The 21614-nt window shown below is 43.0% G+C and overlaps 1 protein-coding gene across 1 annotated transcript; it reads left to right on the top strand.

Moving 5' to 3' along the window:
• The first annotated feature begins 3838 nt into the window (after positions 1 to 3838).
• Positions 3839 to 12872, top strand: LOC145393449 (trehalose transporter 1-like protein). The gene is made up of 2 exons (XM_080267548.1): positions 3839 to 3919; positions 11505 to 12872. Exons 1-2 carry the CDS (start codon positions 3839 to 3841, stop codon positions 12870 to 12872), a joined length of 1449 nt encoding a protein of 482 aa, XP_080123674.1.
• The last annotated feature ends 8742 nt before the right edge of the window (positions 12873 to 21614 follow it).

Genomic DNA, 21614 nt, shown 5'->3' with positions numbered 1-21614 from the left:
CGTTGCAGTTCATCGTCATCCTTACCCAATTAAAAGAGAGAGAGAGAGAGAGAGAGGATCCAGAGGGAGAGACCAGGAGGATCCAGAGGGAGAGACCAGTTAACCTCTTCACTGCAGTTCCCTTATATATCCCTTCACTCTTACCACACCACCAGACGATTTTATTCAATTAGGAGAGACTGTAACACTTGAGGAGTTAGATCTCACTTTATTGCTTTATTACTCCCTTTACTACGTGAGATCCCCCCTAAGAAATAAGGACATCACCTGAGTGTACTAAGAATAGGATTAATGTGACTCTATCGTAGTGTTGAGATTGAAGTACGAAAGCAGTGGAATAGAAAACTGGACAGCATTTAGCCTAACAGAGATTCCCAGCCCCTTTCAGTTCGTCTGAGAGCCACTTTTAGTCTGCTTGGAGGGTCGAATTGTCTAGGAACCAAAGGGACTTATATCTTCCCCATAACTTAAGAATTACATAACATTCTCTTACAGCATAACATCAGGATCATTTTCCCCCTCGCTGCCTCATATTCGACGTCTCTCCATCCTTATCTCTGTCATTAATTCCCCCCTCTTAAAATTGCCAAAACTCACAGAGATGTTAAAATCTATCGAGCTAACAAGACAGAAAGCCGTCCTTCTCCGTGTCTTTCCCCTACACCGCCTCCTTCCTTCCCTCCCTCCCGTACCTGAGTTCATCGAGAGAGAGAGAGAGAGGGGATATGCCTGAGAGAGTTCATTTGCATGGCTTTGAGAAGATCCTATCAGCGGTGCTCCTGGGTGGATAGAAAAGGGGAAGGGAGGAGGGATGGAACTGGGAGATGCGCCCACACACACACACACACACACACACACACACACACACACACACACACACACACACACACACTGGAACACCCACGCAGGAACCAAAATAGGCATCACATCTGTCGACGAACACAAATATAATATTCATCATTTTTTCGCTCAATCAGGACAGTCTCTTTTTTGGCCTCGGCACCAACCAACAGCAAAGACCCAATATTAGCCTTCCAGAAAATAGAGATAGTGAGCAAGGCGCCGTAGCTTCGTTAAACTGAATATTTACCCCCGCCAGCGAAACTGAAGGAGATTATGCATTCACTCTTGTCTGTCTGAGTACGAGATAAATCCATTAGCAACTTTTGTAGATACTACCTCAAAAAGTTACTGGGTTTTTATAAAATTTTGTGGACAGGTGGACAGTGACTCAAGGAAGAGTTGGTTATGGTTTGAGGTGGATTCGGGTCGGGATGCAGGAAGTACTAAATTTAACCTGTATCTTCATTCCCTAAGACCGAACAGAACTTGTACGCGCAACAGATGGCGCGCACACACACCTCTAATTAACGAGGGCCATTTGGACATTAACAGCGCACCGTCCATACTGAATACATGTCAGGGGCGCCTCATTCCGGACTCGTATATTAGCTTGAGTATTTGCAGGGTATATTGACGAAATTCATATCCTTCACTGGTTCCCACTGTCGCGTCCTATTGGCCAAAAATCCACCACCCACCCACATAACCACCACCGTACATCAACCCTCTCATGGTCAAGACAGCTCTAGCATTCAATTCCCTCAAACTCTAGACGATTTTATTCTGCTGAGTGAGTCATAGGAGCTTCATTGTTAATATTATCACTATTAACATACGATATTCATCTGAGAGTGAATATAGAAGAGAGCGACCCGTATTCTCCTCATCATCTTTTCCTAAGCGATCTGTTTTGCTTATTATACCGTACTGTCCTCTGTGCTACATAAATCCTTCCAGTATCGCCATACTCTTCGTAAATAATGTACAAAAGGATATTAAGCAGCCATATCCAAAAATAAGTCGCAAAGAAAGAGGTGTTAGGGAGCCTCCTTACTCGGCGAGAATGCTGGCTAGAGAGTATTATGGGAAAAGAAACTGTAGGAGACAAAATTATTCAGTAATTTTAGATTGAAATAAGAATGAAATTTTAGCCCAGGTGGACTGAGAGAGAGAGAGAGAGAGAGAGAGAGAGAGACAGACAGACAGACAGACAGACAGACAGACAGACAGAGAGACAGACAGATAGACAGACAGAGAGACAGACAGACAGAGAGACAGACAGGGAGAGAGAGAGGAGTGGTTGTATGTTGTGAAAATAGAAAAATAAAAAAACGGAAAAAAGTTGAACAGCAGACTTATGCGTTGGTAAAAAAATTGATATGTAGAAGGGCCTGCAAAAATTAAGAGACAGACAGACAGATAAATAGACAGGCAGACAGAGAGGAAATTGTTAGATAAAAGATGAACAGACATACTGAGAGGTAGGCATAACAGGAGAGAGAAAAGAGAGAGAAAAATGGGGGGGGGGGGAAGGATCACTGTTAGCCTCAAGCTCAAAAACTGACACGAGGAAATTACTTCGTTTCCCAGGCAGTCTGTACCAGTCTCATCACCACTATCACCACACCGCCAGTGTCACCACATATAACAGTACTATCACCATTATCACTGTTACCCCTTAGGCCTCTACAGTCACCATTCCGCCACTGTCACTACATATAATCGTACCATCATCACTGTCACTACTTATGTCACCACTGTCATTCATTTTATGGCTGTATGTGTTCCAGTATTATTTTAAAGTGAAAGCTTATATAAGTTTCTTCTTCCACAGGTTACCAGACGAGCCTGTCGCCTGTCGACATAACGACCCCGCCAGGCGCCAGGCGCCAGGCGGGTACTTGAAGGTGTGCCACGGTGCCCAGCTGGAGGTGTGCCTGCCAGCGGGCCCACCATACCAGAGCCACTGCTGTCGCTTGCAGGCCGGGCACACCACTACTGCCATACCATCATATCACCCCATTCCATACGTCACAACACCATACCTCAACACTGCCACACCACACCACACCACAAATCATAGCACTGCCACACTACACCAAACACCACACCACACCATACATCATTCTCGCCCACCCACTGCAGTTGCCGCGAGGTGATGCCCGGTCAGTGAAAGCGACAGTAACAGTGGCTTGTCGACACCACCACCACCACAGCGCACAGCCAGGCCAGGACCCACGCCGCCGCACGCTGGCCGTGGTGGAATGAGATGCCCGCCGCCACCTTCGACAGAGCTGAGGGGCAACAAACCTGCGACAAGAAATTCAAGGTTTTAAACGCATAGCACTGGTTTACCTGCATCCGTCAGCAGGTGCTCTGTACAGCTCTGACATACGATTATACAAGAAATTATAGCGTGATCAACTATTCATCACGTCCTGTACAATATATACAATTTTATAACAGAACATAAGATTCAAGTCACCCGTAACACAAGGTAGCTCCTGTACAGACTGATAATTAAAGTAGGGCGCATGAAAATTTAGTGCCTGGAGCAGTGACCCCTGAACCCTAAGGCAAGGACGGCCCTGGAAGCGTCACCGGGGCCAGGTAGGCACACGCGGGCCGCCACACTGCCCAGGGTGAGACGCGGCCGCCGCCAGAGCGCCCTGTATGCACCTCGACGACCGCCACGCGCCCACCCGCCCTCAGCCCGCGAGCCAAGATAGTGGTTCAGAGGAGCCCAAGAATACCGGGCACAACGCCAGATCTAAGCCCACGCCACCCACTGGAGGCCCATGTCACCTACCACACGGCCTCCCGCCACCCCACCTATTATCCAGTCCAGGTGACACGGACTGTCCGCGTCAACCACCATCAACCAGCAAAGGCAGATCGCTCATTCCGCAACTCATACTACCGGCCGGATCCGGAGATAACCCCCGCCCACTCCCACAACTCCGAGGACTCCTCCAAGGCGGCCAGTACCAGCACCATGAGTCGCAAGCCCAGCAAAAGATCCTCGGCAGCCAGGTTCGTCTACGTGAACGCTCCGGCGCCACAGCACTGTACACAGGTGAGCACGCAGCAGCCTCTTACCTAACAGTGCCTATACTCCCTCCACTTTAATTTGGCCTAAAAATTGCCATCTCCATCTAGAATGCTGAGCTGTAAGAAGGTATACACTAGAATATAGGTTAGTCACGAAGAAGTGACATGGAAAGGGTGTCATATTCTGCCACTGAACTAAAGGTAATAAGCTTCGAAAAGAGAAATTCTCAGCCAAGTTAGAGTGGACGAAGTATAGGATCACCAGTAAACTACATTATTTTTCACAGTTGAAATAAGCTTGCAAAAATGACTGCCTGTGAAAAATCAACTCCATTACCTCGAGCCAAGATCCTTTCACTTTCAGCATCATGTAAATCCTCATTGACGCATTTATATCTCACTCCAAGTAAAATATGTGTCTGTCTATCTATCTATCTGTCTATCTATCTGTATCTATTTATTGCCGGACGCCTCAAGTAGGGTAAAGACACACATTAGTCTTTAAAATTTGAGCAAGAAAGTGTATATAAATGGATGTTTACTTATTAGCTTTCGCATCAAATCACAAAGGAGAGGGGCAGAAAACACCGACAGATTTAGTTATGATTTAAGTGGCGTAAAAGACTTCGTAGCAGTTTTTCCATAGCGATTTACTCAGGACATTTCACTTCAGAGGAACAGGAAACACCAACAGATTAAAGAGTCGTGTGTTTAGTGGCATAAGACCCCGTAACAACGCTTCGTCAGTGATTCATTCTGCACATTTCATCTCAGTATTCCTTTGCATATTAGTGAGTCAGTATGTCAGTACTAAAAGAAATATATAAATAACAATAAAAAAAGACTATCAGAGTTTAATATTCAAATCAAATCGCTTAGTAAAAGGTGTTTGAACCCACAGTGCCACTGTGAGGCTTGTATTATTATTTGTATACCGTAATTGATCTTATGATTTTCCATTGTTTTCCGTTTCTTAGCGATTTATTTTCGGATATTCCCAGTTAATATTCTTTTTTACGTTATTTATGCAGAGTATGGCGAGAGTAGATGGATTTATGTAACACAGGGGAGGACAGTCAGGTGTAATAAGCAACGTAAATCGCTTCAGAAATGGTGTTAGGGGAGCTTCCTTACGCGACAAGAATACGGGAATTAGAGTGTTTTTGCATGTGGATTTCAAGTCAAGATAACGGATAGTATTCTAGGTAACTTTGGAAGCTCCGCAACACCTCTTTCTTTGGCGACTTATCCTACACATTACACTTTCATTATCATCATCATCATCATCCATCATCCATCATCATCATCGTCATCATTATCATCCATCCATTCATCCATCCATCCATTCATACACCACCACCACCACCACCATCATCATCCATCCTCCTCCTCCTCCTCCTCATCATCATCATCATCATCATCATCATCATCATCATCATCATCATCCATCCATCCATCCATCCATCCATCCATCATCCACCATCATCATCGTCATCATCATCACCTAATCTCCCAACAGTACATGGGGTGGAAATATAACTTAAAAGTACTTACATGAGATGCCGACTACTCAGATTAAGCAAAAAAATAAATAAATAAATAAATAAATAAATAAACAAGAGCACATCTTTCGGAGCATCTGCGAACCACGTATCTCAATGACGTATCCAGAATTATATAAGTGGTTGCACATAGTCACAAACTGTTGTCTGAATTGGAGGTCATGACTAGACAATAATTGCTGCTAATTTCCTTAACTTTCCGCCAGTGCTTCTGCAACGTTGCCCGAAGCTTATTTTCAGCGTGGATGATTATATTGCAGTCAGCCACCCACTGTGCTGGGGTGAAGGGTTATTTATTGGAGGTGATGGACGGTAGGGAATCCGGGTATTGATTATGCCCTACGTATCTTTGGTGTAAGGGTAATGTGCATCTTTAATAAATGTCCACGTTCCCTGTGCCATAATCCCGTATTTTACTCCTTTACAATGTCCTAATCATTTAAGTGCGTTCTAACTTTTTCTGCCTCGGTGTCCTAAAGTATAAGTAACGGTGCCTCAAGGGATGGGCTCCGGAGTAGGTAATACGTAGGAGGTGCAGGGGATTGGAGGTGGATGTGTTGAAAAAGAGGCATCCCTAGAGCAAAGAGGAAATTGGCAGGATAATTGACCGCTCATTTGGAGTGCACAGGGAACGGGATGTACGGTATAGTAAGAGACACCGCCGCCGATGCAGCTGCACACTCAACTTTTATATCACGTTGCATCTTTCATTGCACAGTTTGGCATTTACCCCGACTCTAATACACGGGAGACAAAAGCCTGTAGATTCCACACGTCATGTTGCACTGCCAAATCTGCAATCGATAAGTCATCATTCATTCATTGCCAGACGCCGTGTATCCCGAACGGGGTGGCCAAGGGCTTAGAGTTAATTGTTTTACAGGGAGGGGCACTAATCCTCCACCAACCCCACTTGACAAAATAAGTAAAAGTGAATAATTGGGGCATGGTCATGGAGTGAAGTGATGCTCTCGAAATTACCACCACATGATGCCCCACATTGCATTTTATTATTATGATTGTATTTCACCCATTATTAAAAAAAAAAGAAAAAAGTTTGCGTTACCCTCATATGCCTGCACTGTTTTGCGATGCGGGTAAAAATATAACAGTACAATCGAACACTATTTATTTTACTCTAACTTGGCCTGAAATTGCCCTCTCTCCATCTTGAATGCGGAGTTGTAGTAATAGATTAATACTTGCATATAGTACTAGTCACGAAGAAGTGTAGGGGAAAGGATGTAGAGCTGTAGTATTTTTATTTTTTTATTTTTACTGAGCTGTGTGAAATAAGCTGCAAAAGGACAGAAATCTGGCCAACTTAGTGTAAAAGAACTAGTTTCTATTGCGGAGGTTTTGTAGGTACATTAATGCATTCAGTAAGTCATTTATCTCCCACCTTTCCCAAAAACGAGTGTTACTTGATAGACTAGTGGGGCATTAAGTGGAGCACATCTCTCCAACAAGGGCAATGTAATTTCCAGACCACTCTTCCAGATCCAGAATCTGTAATACATTCCAGATTAGTCCCAGAAGTTAATCGATTGCTCCCTGGGACATGGGCTATCTACCCACCAAATTTGATCCAGTTGTCTCTTTTAGTTTTTGAGTACTCCTGCATACAGACAAACAAATTGGCAAACAAACAGGGGTGAAAACATACTGTCCTTGTCGGAGAGAAAAATGAAGACAGAAACTGAGAATGGATTGCATCAGGATGGGATGATTGGGAAAGAAGTGTAGAGGAAGAGGTTGTGTGAAAAGCAAGGCAGGCCAAGGTAGGCTACGAACAAGAATCATGATAAAATGGAGAACATGAAGCGGAAATTTGAGGACAAGAAGGAAGAGGAGGTGGGAACAATGATGCAAATTTTAACTAGAGCATCGCATAAGGGAGGGAAATGGCTCTGGGAGGATGGTTATGAGGGGACGAAAAGAGGTGCTGAAAGAGGTGCTAACTTGGCGAGAAGAGGACGGGAAAATTGGATGGAATTGAGGAAAACTGAAGATATGAAAATTTCCAAAGGTGGAGAGATTGCATTGTCGGGTCCCATTGTAGAAACTAATGAGAGAGAGAGAGAGAGAGAGAGAGGGAGAGAGAGAGAGAGAGAGAGAGAGACCCGTGAAAAAAGGTGGAGGAATGTGGAGTAACTGAGTGAAGGGATTGAGAGAAAATGGGTTTACATTGTGGAAGAGTGGAGAGGAGAAAGCAGGAGGTAGAAAGGAGGAGGAGGAACGCGAGAAGTGAGGTGAGAGGCGCTGAGAAGGAGGGTTTTATGTCAGAACAGGGGGTAAGGAGTGGGAGAATGTGAGGACGGCGAGGTAAAGAAGGACTGAAATGACGAGATAAAAGAGATGCCTTACGTAAGAAGCCTGTGTGCATGAGAGAGTAAGTAGAGACGATGTGAGGTCAAGGGGGAAAGTGAGAAGTTGGGGGGTTAGTGTCAGGAGAGAGAGAGAGAGAGAGAGAGACGGGAGAGGTGGGGGGAAGAGGGACATAGGTTAGAGGAATGTAAGTAAAGAGAGAGCTAATATAAGTCAAAAGGAGATAGCAAAAAGAGTGTCAGGGAGAGGTATATAGTGCGAGGCTATGGCGTGGGGTCTGAACATGACTATAAACGAGGAAATGACGACAGATAAAGGGAGAAATGAGGTGAGAATGAGGAGGCAGGGAGAGATGAGCAGTGTGCAGCTACAGAAAACCGAGAATCAGCGTGACTGTAAACAAGGCAGCGAAGGAAATATAAACAAAAGTCACCGCCATCTTCGTACTTCTCTTTCCCCCCGTAATAATGATATGGGTACAAAAAAATAAATAAAGGCTTATCTAAATCCATCAATACTTGGGGTTCTTCTAGAGCTGAATAATATAATGCAAAAATAACAAATGTATAAATCATTGTAGCAGAGGAGGGATAAATAGATGTTTTTTTTTTCGTTTTTTAATCCCTTCAGCGAAACATTTCAACTTGAGCCGAATAATCTCGTCCAAAAGTAACATTAATATTAATAACTGAGGCGTCATCGTATACGCAGGAGTTTAAAAATGGGGTGTGTACACGGAACAAAAAACGAAAATAGACACGAAAATGGAGACGAGTGGGAATACGCACGAAAAGAAGGACGAGTCGAATTACACATGAAAATGAAGACAAATGGAAATACACAGGAAAACAGACATTAGTGGAAATACACACGAAAATGGAGACTGGGGGAAATACACAGGGAAATGGAGATGAGCGGAAATACACAGGGAAATGGAAATGAGCGGAAATACACAGGGGAATGGAGATGAGTGGAAATGCATAGGGAAATGGAGACGAACCCAGGGTGGAGATGAGAGATGGGTCGCGCCGAGTCTCATCTGCGTCCGCCTAGACTTAATCTTGCCAAGTCCTTGGCTTTCAAAGGCTTGAGGGAAATGTGAGGGAGCAAACGTAATAAAACATGAGGAAGGCTGTTTTTTGGCCTTTCTTCTTTCGCCTTTCTTCTTCCTGTCGCTTTCATTTTCTCTCGTTTTCATATTCTCTCTTTTTCCTCTCATTTTTTCCTTTTTTTCGCGCCTCTTCCTCTCGCTTTCATTTTCTCTCTTCGTCTTTTTTTTTTTTTTTTTCCTATCATTATCTATTTTTTTTTCGCCTTTTATCTTCTTCTCGCTTTCGTTTTCTCTCATGTTCCTCGTATATATATTTTTTTTTTCACCTTTCTTCTTCCTCTGGCTTTCATTTTTTCTCTTCTTCCTCTCAGTTTTTGCATTAGCTCGCCTTTCTTCCTCCTCTCGCTTTCATTTTCTCTCCTATTCCTCCCAATTTTCTGCTCCTTCCTCTTTATAGTCTTGGTAGATAGCTTTTTTTTTTTTTTCCTTCTTTTTTCGACTCTCTTCATCCTCTCGCTTTCATTTTCTCTCATCTTCACTCTCTCTTTCCTCGTCCTTTTTCGTTTCAGACCTGGTATTGTTTGCGTATATAATCAGAGAGTTTGGATAATTGGAATTATACCAGTGGAGTGGGAAACAGGTGTGATTGTGCCTTTGTCCAGAAGTAAAGATTATCGTGGTTAGTGGAAATATGATCGCGGTATAAATCTAATGAGTTTCGTAGGGAAGAAATGTGGAATAATAAAAATAATAAAGATAGGACAGATATCGGAATGCCTATTGAGTGATAAAGTGGATTCCGGGAGTGATAAGGTATGTGTGAATCAAATATTTGCGGTTTGGTGGATGGTGAAGAACGCGAGTGAGAAGAACTGTAAGATATGGCATGAAAAAAGTAAAAAAAAATAGAGTTGAGAGGAAGGATGGGACTGGAATCTACAGTATTGGTGTTGTGATGATGAGAGGTAGATTGAGATGGTTTTGACATGCAGAGAGGTAATAGGCTAACAGTTTGGGTGCGGAAGGTGAGAAGTGTGAACGTCGGGGGTGGGGTTGTGACAGGCTGGCCGAGAACGACCTGGGAGGAGGTCATAGAGTGTGACCTCAGGGATAAGGGACTGAATAAAGAGGCTGCAAGAGATCGCGCAGCGTGGAGAGCCGCCATTAGGTGACCAAGGCTGACGGATGTAGGCATGTTGGAGCCTTCATAAACGATACGATGACTAAACGAAGGAAGGAAGGATTATGGTTTTTGCAAGTATGGTGTTAATGGAAGAGTGTTGAATCCTGTTAAGAATTTTTGTGATGGTATTGATGCATGTTTAAAGCTAAGTATGCATCTGAGGGGCAGTTGATGGAATGACTTTATGTGACAGCTGTATGTGAAAGGCATTAATAAAGAAATATACAAGAATACTGATGTGTAAAGAAATATACAAGAATGCCAATGTGTAGATGGTTAAGCTTGTGAATTGCCGCCAGGATTCTTGGAACTGAGTGATGCGTAAATGAATGTGTGGCCCATTTTACAGGACATGATGTTTCTTCCACTTTGCACTTTTTCCGTCCTTGTTTCTGGATCCAACCTCGTCTCCTCTTAAGATGAGAAAAAGGTCAGGATGATGATGATGGTGATGATAATAACGATGAAGATGATGATGATGATGGAAATAACGATGATGATGATAATGATGATGAATTATTTTACGCACTTATTAATTGTCGTTCGCTTAAAGTGATCATGAGGCAGCTGGATTTTTTTTTTTTCTTTTTTTTCATAAGTCTGTCATCCGTCTTTAAATGTTTGGTCTAAGGCGCCTCAGCCTAGCCTCGGGCCCCTGCGCTTGAAAACTGATTATATAGGACTGTACATTATCTTTTTTCTGGATTTCATTTAAGATTTTTAGTACAATTAGGTCACTGTCATCACGAAATTTATTTATTTAATTTATTTATTTTTGGGTTTATATTCGTGCTCAAACCAGAGGATTTTATGAAGCTCCCTAACACCTCTTCTTTAGCGATTTGTTTTTGGATACGACTGGTTAATATCCCAGTGAATGTTATTTATGCGAGTATGGCGATATTGGAAGGATTTAGGTAACAGAAGAAAACAGTGAGGTGTAATAAACAAACTAAATCGCTTAGGAAAAGGTGTAAGGGGGCCTGGGTCTTAGAGATTGGCTTAATTACCTTTTCCTTCAGGTTAGCACTACACAACCCACTCACCCCTCCCCTACGATTACACTTTATCCCATTATATTCCTCCTACCATCAGGCTGTATTATTTATTTCATATGCTTAGAGTTCGGGGATATGATTTGGCCCTCATACTCGTCAATTAAAGAGGCTCCTAGCAATTCTCCTTGCCAGTTTATTTTTATAGATGGCCCATAGTTGCTCTGTTAATATTAGAAAGAGTAATTAACCTACAGGCATATGGTAGAGCGAAGCGTGCAAAATAAATCTCCTCCATGTTTTTTGTGGAATCAGTGGTGATAATAGAAAGATTTATATAACATACAAGAGAATAAGATGTGATTTGCAAAATAAATCGCCAAGAAAGAGATGCAGGAATTTCTCTCTCTCTCTCTCTCTCTCTCTCTCTCTCAAAAATAAATAATAAAGGCCAAAGCGAATAGAGAATTGACAGATGTTTGTACTTACAGGTGCTGGCCACGCTGGTTGTGTCGCTGGGGCCACTGTGTGCCGGGCTGGGGAAGGGCTACTCCTCCCCCGCCCTCGCCTCCATGGCCACACTCTCGGCTCAGGGACACCACTTCGCCATCACGCAGGACCAAGGCTCATGGATCGCGTCACTTTCTCTCCTCGGCGCCTTCTTCGGAGCGGTGCCAGGAGGGATGGCCATCAGGTTCGGGAGGAAGCGGGTGTTGTGTGCTGTAGCGATACCCTTTGCACTTTCCTGGTTGATGACTGTGGTGGCGTGGAATGTCAACATGCTTTATGTGGCAGCCCTGACTGCTGGTGTCTGCTCTGCCGTCATTGCTGTCGTAACTCCCGTCTACATCAGCGAGATCGCCCACCCCGAGATCAGGGGCTGCTTGTGTGCCTTAGCAAAGCTGAGCGGCAACATCGGCATGCTGCTCTCATATCTTTTAGGAGCCTTTTTAAATTGGCGGGAACTTGCCACCGTCACGGCAGTTGCACCCGTCTGCCTCTTTCTCGCTGCACTCTTCATCCCAGAAACTCCCAGTTTCTTACTATATCGAGGCCGAGACACCGAAGCGGCTAATGCGTTACGCTGGCTACGAGGTTCTGACACAGATGTTGCACGTGAGTTAACAACCATGAAGGCCAATATCGCCAGTTTGCGTCGAGAAACAGACTCCTGTCCGCAGAGTTTAGCACCACGTGAGCTCGTCCGTCCGCTGTTTATCACCTGCGGCCTCATGGTCTTCCAGAAGTTCAGTGGCGCCAATGCCTTCAACTTCTATGCAGTGCCCATTCTGGCGAAGACTTTCGTTGGCCTCAACCCATACCGTGCAGCGGTAGTTGTGGCCTTCGTGCAGATCTGCGCCGGGATGGCATCCTCAGCACTCATAGATACTGTAGGGCGTCGGCCGCTGCTGGTCTTCAGCAATATGCTCATGTCTGCGGCACTAGCAGCCTTTGGTGGATATACTTACTTGAAAGGCCTCGATCAGAATGAAAGTATCACAACCCAGCAGCAGTGGCGGGACTCGGACTGGGTTCCACTCTTCTGCATCTTGGTCATTGAGATAGCATTTGCTCTTGGAGTTTCGCCGATCAGCTGGCTCTACATTGGCGAGCTCTTTCCACTGAAGCACAGAGGAGTTGGATCCATAGCAGCGTCTGTTAGCTACGCATGTTCATTTGTCAGTGTGAAGACCTTCGTGGACCTTGAAATATTACTTGGCCTCTATGGAGCATTCTGGCTTTATTCAAGTGTTGCAGCTCTTGCTCTTGTCTTTACTCTTATTTTCGTGCCAGAGACTAAAGGCAAGAGTTTACAGGAGATGCAAACTGTGGAAAACCAGAAGGAAACACTTATATAGCAGCCCGCCCGCCCACTAGCGCCACTGCGACCACCCACCGTCCACTGGGAGATGCCTCCTGGACAGCGGCCCTACCGGGAGATCCTGCTGTAGGTCCGACTGTAGGGAGCCCAGAGCCCTGGACCTTCCATGGCGCCGCCCACGTCTTCCTTCTCTCGGTGGTCCGCCACCCAACTTGCGGCGTCATGGTGATCCGGGAGCCTCCACGGCCGCAGCCACGCTGGAGGGCGGCATGTGACACTCCCACGCCTCCACCACACTACTGACCCTCGTGGCGAGCGACCAGCACCCCTCCCCCCCTGGTGCACAGACAATATGCTTGTGGGGCTGGTGAGCCTCGCCGAGCATCGAAGGTCACCCAGAGATATAAAACATTTACACAATAGGTTCAAATTAACTCTTTTTCGCTTTGTAAAATCTATCTTCTTTTCTCACGTAAGAGGTTGCTTTTTATAACTTCTTGACTCTTTCTGTGATGAGTAGCAACCTATGCTTCCTGTCACGCATTAGGAGAAGACTCGGGAAGGTGAACATGTCTTGAGGAAGTAAGTAAGTGATAAAGAGCCTTATCTATATATATACAAATAATTATAGATAGTTCCGTGATCAGGGTTAATCAACTTTTATCTTTTTACTTGTAAAAAGTAATTTAAGTTGAGGTCTTTACTGTCGTTGAATCTAGTCTGTGACCACATCTCTATTGGCCGCCTCTTCTTAAATTTTGGTCGACTATGATTCAGCATTTTTTGACATTTTCTTGTAAGCAGTGTAGGCTATACTATATTAATATTACTTTAGATATTTTCATTGCTCTTCTATCAGTAATCTAATGTAGATAATCTTTAAGGTTAGGTAAGATTTTAAGGAATTAATGAGTTAGCTCCAGACAGAAACTTATCCATCTCTAGTTCAGCGTTAGCTTCCGGCAGTTAAACATTTATTTCCAGCTTTTAATCTTAGTCCTGAAAGTTGCAAAAGTTGAAAGTAGCGTTGCATGTAGATCAGACAGGGAGCAATTGATGGAATAATTCTTAGACCTTCATTAGGTAAAGCTCAACTGTTGCTTTATCAGGTTACCATGGCACCACTCATTGCTCTCAAGAAGGACTGTTACCAAGTCGATGTAACACCCAGCATGCCTGTCACTCATCAGTCATCGGTTTATACAAGAACACTTGGCCCTCAATTCAGAAATGACTTACTTTACCGTTTTATATGGTACACCTTCGTTTCGCTTTCTTGGATCATGAAAGCTGAATGTCTGCTTAATTTCTGAATATCTTTGTGCACCTTTGAAACAACCAAGTGCCCTAAAGTGTCGTACCGCTCAGTGTCCAACATGAACCTGCAAAGTGATATCACACAGCTTCCAAAACACTTGATAATTGTGTATCTGAAAGGACTCAGGACCACTACGTGTTTCTCAAGATATAAACTGCTGTTGTCTTCCAGTAACTTATAAAGACTTTGTCCCCCCACGAGTTACACAGCCTTCAATGGCAGAACAACTTCGCACAACTTTCCTGCCCTTCATACAAGGTTCACACACCTGCCATTGCCATGTTTCTAATGCTTCCTTACCAGGATCAACCTCATTACAATTTCCTTGTTAAATTATATGAATTGGTTCTTAGTGTCCCTCAATAAAACACGAAATGTGTTCCTTCGAAGTGTACAGCATCGATTTGATTTAAACCTGTGGACAAATTTTGAGAACAGAATATGATTTTGTCCCGTGTATGAGAGTATTCACTGCAATCACTGTCGTGTAGAGCATACTTCAAGTGAACTACATGTAACTACAAATGTTTGTTACTACGTATGAAAATACAGTGACGTAGCAACGTAGTAAGTCAACTGCAAGTCATCGTCGTTTCCGAATTAAGGGTTAAGTGGTAGCGTACACGTGAGAGCAGCTCCTCACACACACACATATATACACCTGTCGGCTTAGAGCAGTTTACGGTAAACACAGTAGCTAGTCCAGTTTCCATGCCGCATCAATAGTCCAGCCAATTACCGCTTCCCATGCCAGCTGCACTGCACAGTGTCAGCACAGCAGGCAGCACGTCATGTAATAACAACCAGTGGTTCAGTTCATTTCTTACAACAGTGTATGTTAGCAATACTAGTGTATGTACACTCCAGGAGAGCTTCCTGCAGCACTGTGTGCCGCTTGTTGTGACAGTGACGTTTTGTACCGGTTTTGTTGGTTTACTGGATGTAAATGGTTAGCTTTGGTAAATGATATGTGTTCTCTTTTACTTAAAACAAACTCTCCCGTTGATACAGAGGGTACGGAGAAACTATCTTTATTTGTATGCTTCCAAATGCCCTTTCCTTTTCTGTAGCTTTGTATTGCTAGTATGTTGACCGTGTAGTGAGTGATGAGTGTGGGAGGCTCCATCCTGTTTATCGTGCAGTGTTGGAATATTTGCTGCGTCAGTGCTTACCTGCAGCTGCCTTGATCCACATCCATACTGTTGATACTGAAGCTTCCAGGTCATCCATACCAAGAGTGTACACAAAACCGTGTGAAAAGTATACAGTACAATTTGTGTTTCTCATAGTGCTGACTCTATAGATCTATTCAGTTGCTTTTAGAGCCCTCTGGTGTTGATCTTTCTTTCACGACCAGCATTTGGATGTTGTGATCTTTTAACTGGACGTCAGACAGCCATTTCTAAGCGTAGTTTCTGTAAGAGCGTGAGGTTAACGGTGTCATATAGAATAAATACTGTTCAAGTGTGATGGCTTGTGTGACGAGTGATAAACTATTTCATTCTTAACATCTGTGGTAATTTTAGAGGTTGTCAGCCACAGACAGCATTTCCCCGTTTCACTTTCATCCATGCCATCGTTTCATTAAGGGGAAATGCTGTCTGGAGCGACACCAAGCGACAGCTTAGAGAGGTAAATCCCAAGTGATGCCCAAGACCCGTGCTGACGACCTAACCTCCGCGGGGTATGGCGCGGGTAGGGAGGGGACCATCTGCCGTCAACAGTCAACCATTAATTATAATCTTTTCACTTGAACTTGGACCAAAATGGCCTTCTTTCCATCTTGAATGCTGAGTTGCAGCAGTAGATTAATGCAAGACTATGATGTTAGTCACGAAGAAATGCAGTGGAAAGGATGTAGAGCTGTAGCATACTTTTTTCCATCACTAAGCTACTTGAAATAAGCTGCAAAAGGACAAAAATCTAGGCCAAGTTATGGTGAAGAAACTATAATTATGGGGTCTCGGGGAGATTAAAAAGCGTTTTATCCTTGCTTCAGCGTTCTTGATAAGATGAAAAGTCAACTGCCAAACGTATTCTTCATGAAACTCTATTTCAGAAGCTTGTTACCTGATCCCTCAAAAGCCACAGCCTTGATTGGTTTACACGATGTGATTTTGAAAGCTCACCTCGTGCGTCAGTAACAACAGGTCTTCCATATCTTAATACTAGGAGAATGTACTCGACGAAGGTGGGAAATATTCATAAATAATATATTGATTAGTCCAGTCACAGTTCATAACAATTGCATAATCATAGAAGTTTTGGTTTACGCATGTTGCGATCTTCAATATCTACCCAATGCTTAATACTGTGCTCATGTGTTTATATGGCAATTAATATCTCAAAATGTACCGGTAGATGCACTGCATTTTCTTACACAATACACTGTGCCTTTACTGTGTGTGCGAGCTGAAAAGATGTAAACCATCATGTGGGTGTGGCTGCTCATCATCCTTTGGAAGTGTATGTTGGTTCGCCTCAGCTGTGTTTACCTGTCCACCTCCCTCCACCCCGCCCCGACCTGTGCCTATCCTTGTTTCGAACTTTATTTTTATTTTTTGGCACTCTCCCACTCTCTTTGTTCTGGTCTGTGCCTCTTTGTGCCCTCCCTCTTTATCCTGTTATGCCTCTCCTCCCCCCCCCCTTTTTTTTTTTTTTTTTGCACCTCCCCCACCTCTCTTTATCCTGGACTGTCTCCATTTACATCTCTCCCACCTCTTCGTTGAACAACCCACTGTACGTCTTCCTCCCCCACCCCATCCTCATGGATCTTCACTTCCCAGTCCCAGCAGCACCGTTCACTGCGTCACTCTCTCTGTCATCTGCACCCCTCCCCCCCAATGCACCTCCCTACCCTTCCTAGAACCTGACGGCGGCGTGGGTGCCGGGGTGTGCCCCTCCCGGCACCCAGGTCCTGCCACCCACGCCTCGTTTGCGGCTGCGGTAGCCTCGTAACTCACTTCCTGGAGTGCTGCTGGGCGTATTCCTGGTAGCCACAATATTACCGCATAATGTAATGAGAACTCATTCATGTTCACAAGAAGAATAAAAATTTATTTGATACAGTATTTGATCGTGCACTGGCTTGGGTTCCACAAATAATCATTCGTTCTCGGATGAAAATCAATTGCAATCACAGAGGCGTCGTCAACCAACTTGCTGGCCGTAAATAGTGAAACTGTTGGGTGGAGCTGCTGGTGCACCCGGGGAGGCTGGGTACAACACGGTCTTGGGCTAAACGTTGACATTTGAATTAGAGCAGGATCAAAGTCACTGTGTCCGTGAATATTGTCATACCTGGTCATAAAACCCTCAGGCTGGCCAGGTAAGGGTTCTTATGTAAAACATAATCAGAATTGTATAAATGATAGAAATTTATGCAGAAGAACTAACAAATTAGAAAGTAAATTATGAAAATTAACACTATCAGTGTTTCAACACAAATCCGCTTTTTATGTTTGCGGTCCTTCTGGAAATTGTGGTTTTAGAGAAACTATCCACTTTCTTATATATCTGAGCTGTAATACTTAAAAAAAGATCCATGCATGAATAGTACACTGAAAAAATTTGTACCGTGCTCCTTTCGTCGTACCTCTTGCCTGAGGGTCAATGGTCCAGCAGCTTGAGACTTTCTTGGCCTCGTCCGCTCCTGGAGAGTGGACGTAACATGTGCCCTGAAGCTCATCCCTCTCCTGCTTTTGGTCTATGTGTTCGCGTTCTGCCCACCTCACCACACTCCCTTCAGAGCCAAGTGACCCCTCCCTCGCCCCTTCACCTCTCCCGCCCTCATGAAGTCTCTCCCCGACCCACTGTAGTTATCTCATCTTCCCTCCAGCGCATCAGTCACCGTGTAAATAGAATCACAACTATCATTAAGTTAAACAGATTTCGTTCACCTCCTCTATGGTATGCCTGTGGTGGCGGAGTGTGGTGGTCGTGTGGCAGACGTGAGCACCATCGCAGACACTGAATACTTTTGCAAAAGCTGGGTAATTGCTAGAAGCAGCCTGTCAAAGGAGTTAGCTGGGTTAGAACTGGCCGAGGGGGGTGGAGGCCAACACTGTAGCGGTGCTGGGCGAGGAGCTGTCACCCCGCCAGTTTGTTGAACCCTTAGTAAACAAGGTGTGCTGACTGTTGTCTTTTATTAGCCTTGATTTTATTATGCTGAACTTTGCTGATATGATGCTAACCCATTCACGATGATGACAGTTTTGTATTTTGATTTAACCCAAAACGATTCTTTTTAGGACAGGAAGAAATTCTTGTAATGAATCTTCTTCGAAACAGTCTCAACTGTACAGTACAAAACATTTTTATAATATATAAGTCTTGTTACAGTCAGGCAGAGTTATTGTGTGGGAAACCGATCGTTGTGAATGAGTTAAATATTGTATTTCTCCTTAATTTTCCCCGTGTCTGTAAAATGTATATAATTCTTATTTGAACATACTTCTTTGAAAAATTAAATGTAACTTGACTTTACTGTGAATAAGCTTAATTTTTTACACGTAATCATGGTAAAAAAAAAAAAAAAAAAAAAAAAAACCTGGAGAAGTAACTGTGTCATCATCTGATACAGAATTACAGAACGTCAAGCATGAAGACGTTTAAACTGTCAAAGCCTTTTTAATCCCGTTTTTTATGTGGATGTATAAAGCTCATTATGAACCAGGATTAAGATGCATGCCAGTGTGTTGTCAGTAATGCAGGAATAAGAGCTTCGTTATGTCATTCATCTTCCCATCGTCCAAATAGGTGAGCAATGTCATTATAGCGCTGGCATAAGAAAAATCCCTTCTAATTCGGAGCATTAAGTGGGACAGATGGAGTAGGTCTCTGTGTAGCATTTGTTGTGTTATCCCATAGACTCCTCCAGGAATTGGATCTTAAGCTGTGTACAGAGAGAGCACTGCGTATCTTCCCAGTCCCGTTTGAAGATGTACAACTGAAGAAAATTTACAGCTGGCAAAATACAGTGAAACCCCTATCTCTGCTAGTGCGTGTTTCAGGTAGTTCGAGTTTTCCGCTATGCATTCATCAAACTCTGGGAAGATACTTGTTTCTCTCTCTGTATGTGACGAGGTGAGGCACAGAGAGCCAGACCTACTCCAGCAAAGTCACACATATGGCGCAGTTTAGCAGATGATACATTCTCCTCACTACACTATTCATGGGAGCTCGTAGATGTGAATTAGGCAAATATGATTACGAGTTAAATAAGATACATTAAGCAAGCTCGTACACAAAATCGCACAATATAAGCATGGTTTGTGAGCAGCTGAATCAGGTTTAACGTCGTTGTCGAATGAGCTCATTAATTCAAATAATCACGTCAATAAAGTAAGCCTTGTTCGTATGATTGCACAAACTGTCAGATATGTTTGTGTCAGCCTAGTGAGTTGTAGAGGACCATTAGCAAATTTAAATATAATTAGTCAGTCCACTGGTGTAATTAATGCTTAGATTATTATATTCTATCTATCTATCTATTATTATATTCACTTCCACATAATGTTTCAGAATTATACTTCACTCATTTGCCACTTTCTTTTATAGGCTGATTGACTGACATACACCTGGACACGGAGCGCGAGGTGTATTGTAGTGCTCAGTGTGTGTGTGTGTGTGTGTGTGTGTGTGTGTGTGTGTGTGTGTGTGAAAAAATAACTCAAACATTATTTATCCAATTTGGACCAAACACGGCCAGACCATCATCCTACAGAGAACCCTAATGAGAGAGAGAGAGGGGGGGGGGAAGGAGGGCATTACTACTCGCCTCCCCTTCCCTCCCCAATTTTCCCCTCTCCCTCCTTCCTTTACCCTTTACCCTTTCCCATTTTCCACGTCCATCCTCACCTCGTCCCTCTGTCCTCCCCTCTCCCCTCCCCTATCCACTCTCCCTTCTCCCCTCCCCTATCCCCTCTCCCTTCTCCTCTCTCCCCTATCCTCTCCCCTCCCCTATCCCCTTTCCCTTCTCCCCTCTCCTCTCCCCAAGTGACAATTTCCGTGGGATTAGTGGAGAGAGATCCATAAGAGAGATAACGAGGGAGAGAAGAGGGGAAATTGAAGAGGGGAGCCAGATAAAGACAGTGAGAGAGAAAAGAGAGGGTGGAGGATGGGGAGAAGTTTTTGAAGTGTGATAAATTAATAAAGGGAGGGAAGTAGGAAGCAAAGGGAGAGAGAACAAGGAAGGGAGGAGTAGGTAGGGTATATCAGGGTAAGGTATGAGGTGAAAGTATATGTAGCAGTAGGAACTGGAATGTAGAAGAATATATATATTGTGTAGGAAATAACTCCCTAAGAGATGAATAAAAAAAAAAAGATAAATATGATATAAAATTGTAAATAATTAAGAGGAGAGTAAAGGAGATATGGGGAAGGTTGAGGCAGCAGATGTGAGTAAATTGGGTGAATAGGTTAATGAGTGCTTTATTTTACATCTCTTTCTAAAAATCTAATATTAATAATGATGGCTAACAATGATATAGTAACAGTAATGATGATAATAATAATAACTAATAATAATGATAATAATAATAATAATCTATCTATCTATCTCTATTGCCAGACGCCTTAATCCCGTACGGGGTGGTCACAAACAAATCGCCTCCAAATAATAATAAAAGTAATAATAATAGCAGTGATGATGACATTGATTATGATGATGTTAATAATAATAATAATAATGATAATAATAATAATAATAACAACAGCAGCAACAACGCAACACCAAGAACAGTTTGTCGCTAGGTATAAAATAAAAATTAAGCATCATCGTACAGAACAGGTTAATTTTTATATAATCACTAGCAAATCCCAATCAATCTAAATTAATGATAAAGCTCTAAGCGATTCAGAATTAATAATCATTGGCTTTATTCGATAGTCATTAATGTCTCATAAAATTACGGTTTTCCCAATCATTATTTTCACCTCAGTTTCGTTTTCATTTTTTACAACACCGTAATTACTATTGTTTTACTTTTTCTTTTACATTATTAGCTACATATAATATATTACGTTTTTATTTGGGGCATTATTATTATTATTTTTTATTATTATTATTATTATTGTGATTATTATTTTCATGATGGTGATGATGATGATGATGATGATGATTGTTATTATTATTATTATTATTATTTTACATTGACTTTATGGTCACTTTCTCACTACAGTAATTTATCTTTTTTAACACATTATTGTTTTGTTTACAACTTTATTTGGTCATCTTTACTGCATCGATTATCATACACAGTTTTCACTACATTTCCCTATATCAAAATTTTTATTACATCTTTATTTTGCGTTTTTTATTATATCGTTTTTTGCTACGACTCTTTTTGCGTCTTCTTTTTTCGCGCCTCTTTTCCTTCATTTTTTTATCGCCACTTTTTTGTCTGCGTTTTTCTCTTTACTAAGGTAGGTTACATTTTTTTTTTTACTTCATCTATTGTC

This window comes from Coenobita brevimanus, chromosome 24 (genome assembly GCF_032717465.1).
Source record: "Coenobita brevimanus isolate Jiangsu-jjx chromosome 24, ASM3271746v2, whole genome shotgun sequence".
Taxonomy (NCBI): Eukaryota; Metazoa; Arthropoda; class Malacostraca; order Decapoda; family Coenobitidae; genus Coenobita; species Coenobita brevimanus.
Note: the sequence above shows the minus strand (reverse complement) of the source record. Positions and strands in the feature narration are given on the sequence as shown.

Excerpts from the sequence above, each read along its gene's own strand:
- LOC145393449 (XM_080267548.1), top strand. The coding sequence starts at position 3,839 with ATGAGTCGCAAGCCCAGCAAAAGATCCTCGGCAGCCAGGTTCGTCTAC. Across the intron at positions 3,920-11,504 it reads CGCCACAGCACTGTACACAG|GTGCTGGCCACGCTGGTTGT; the intron begins GTGAGCACGCAG and ends TTGTACTTACAG.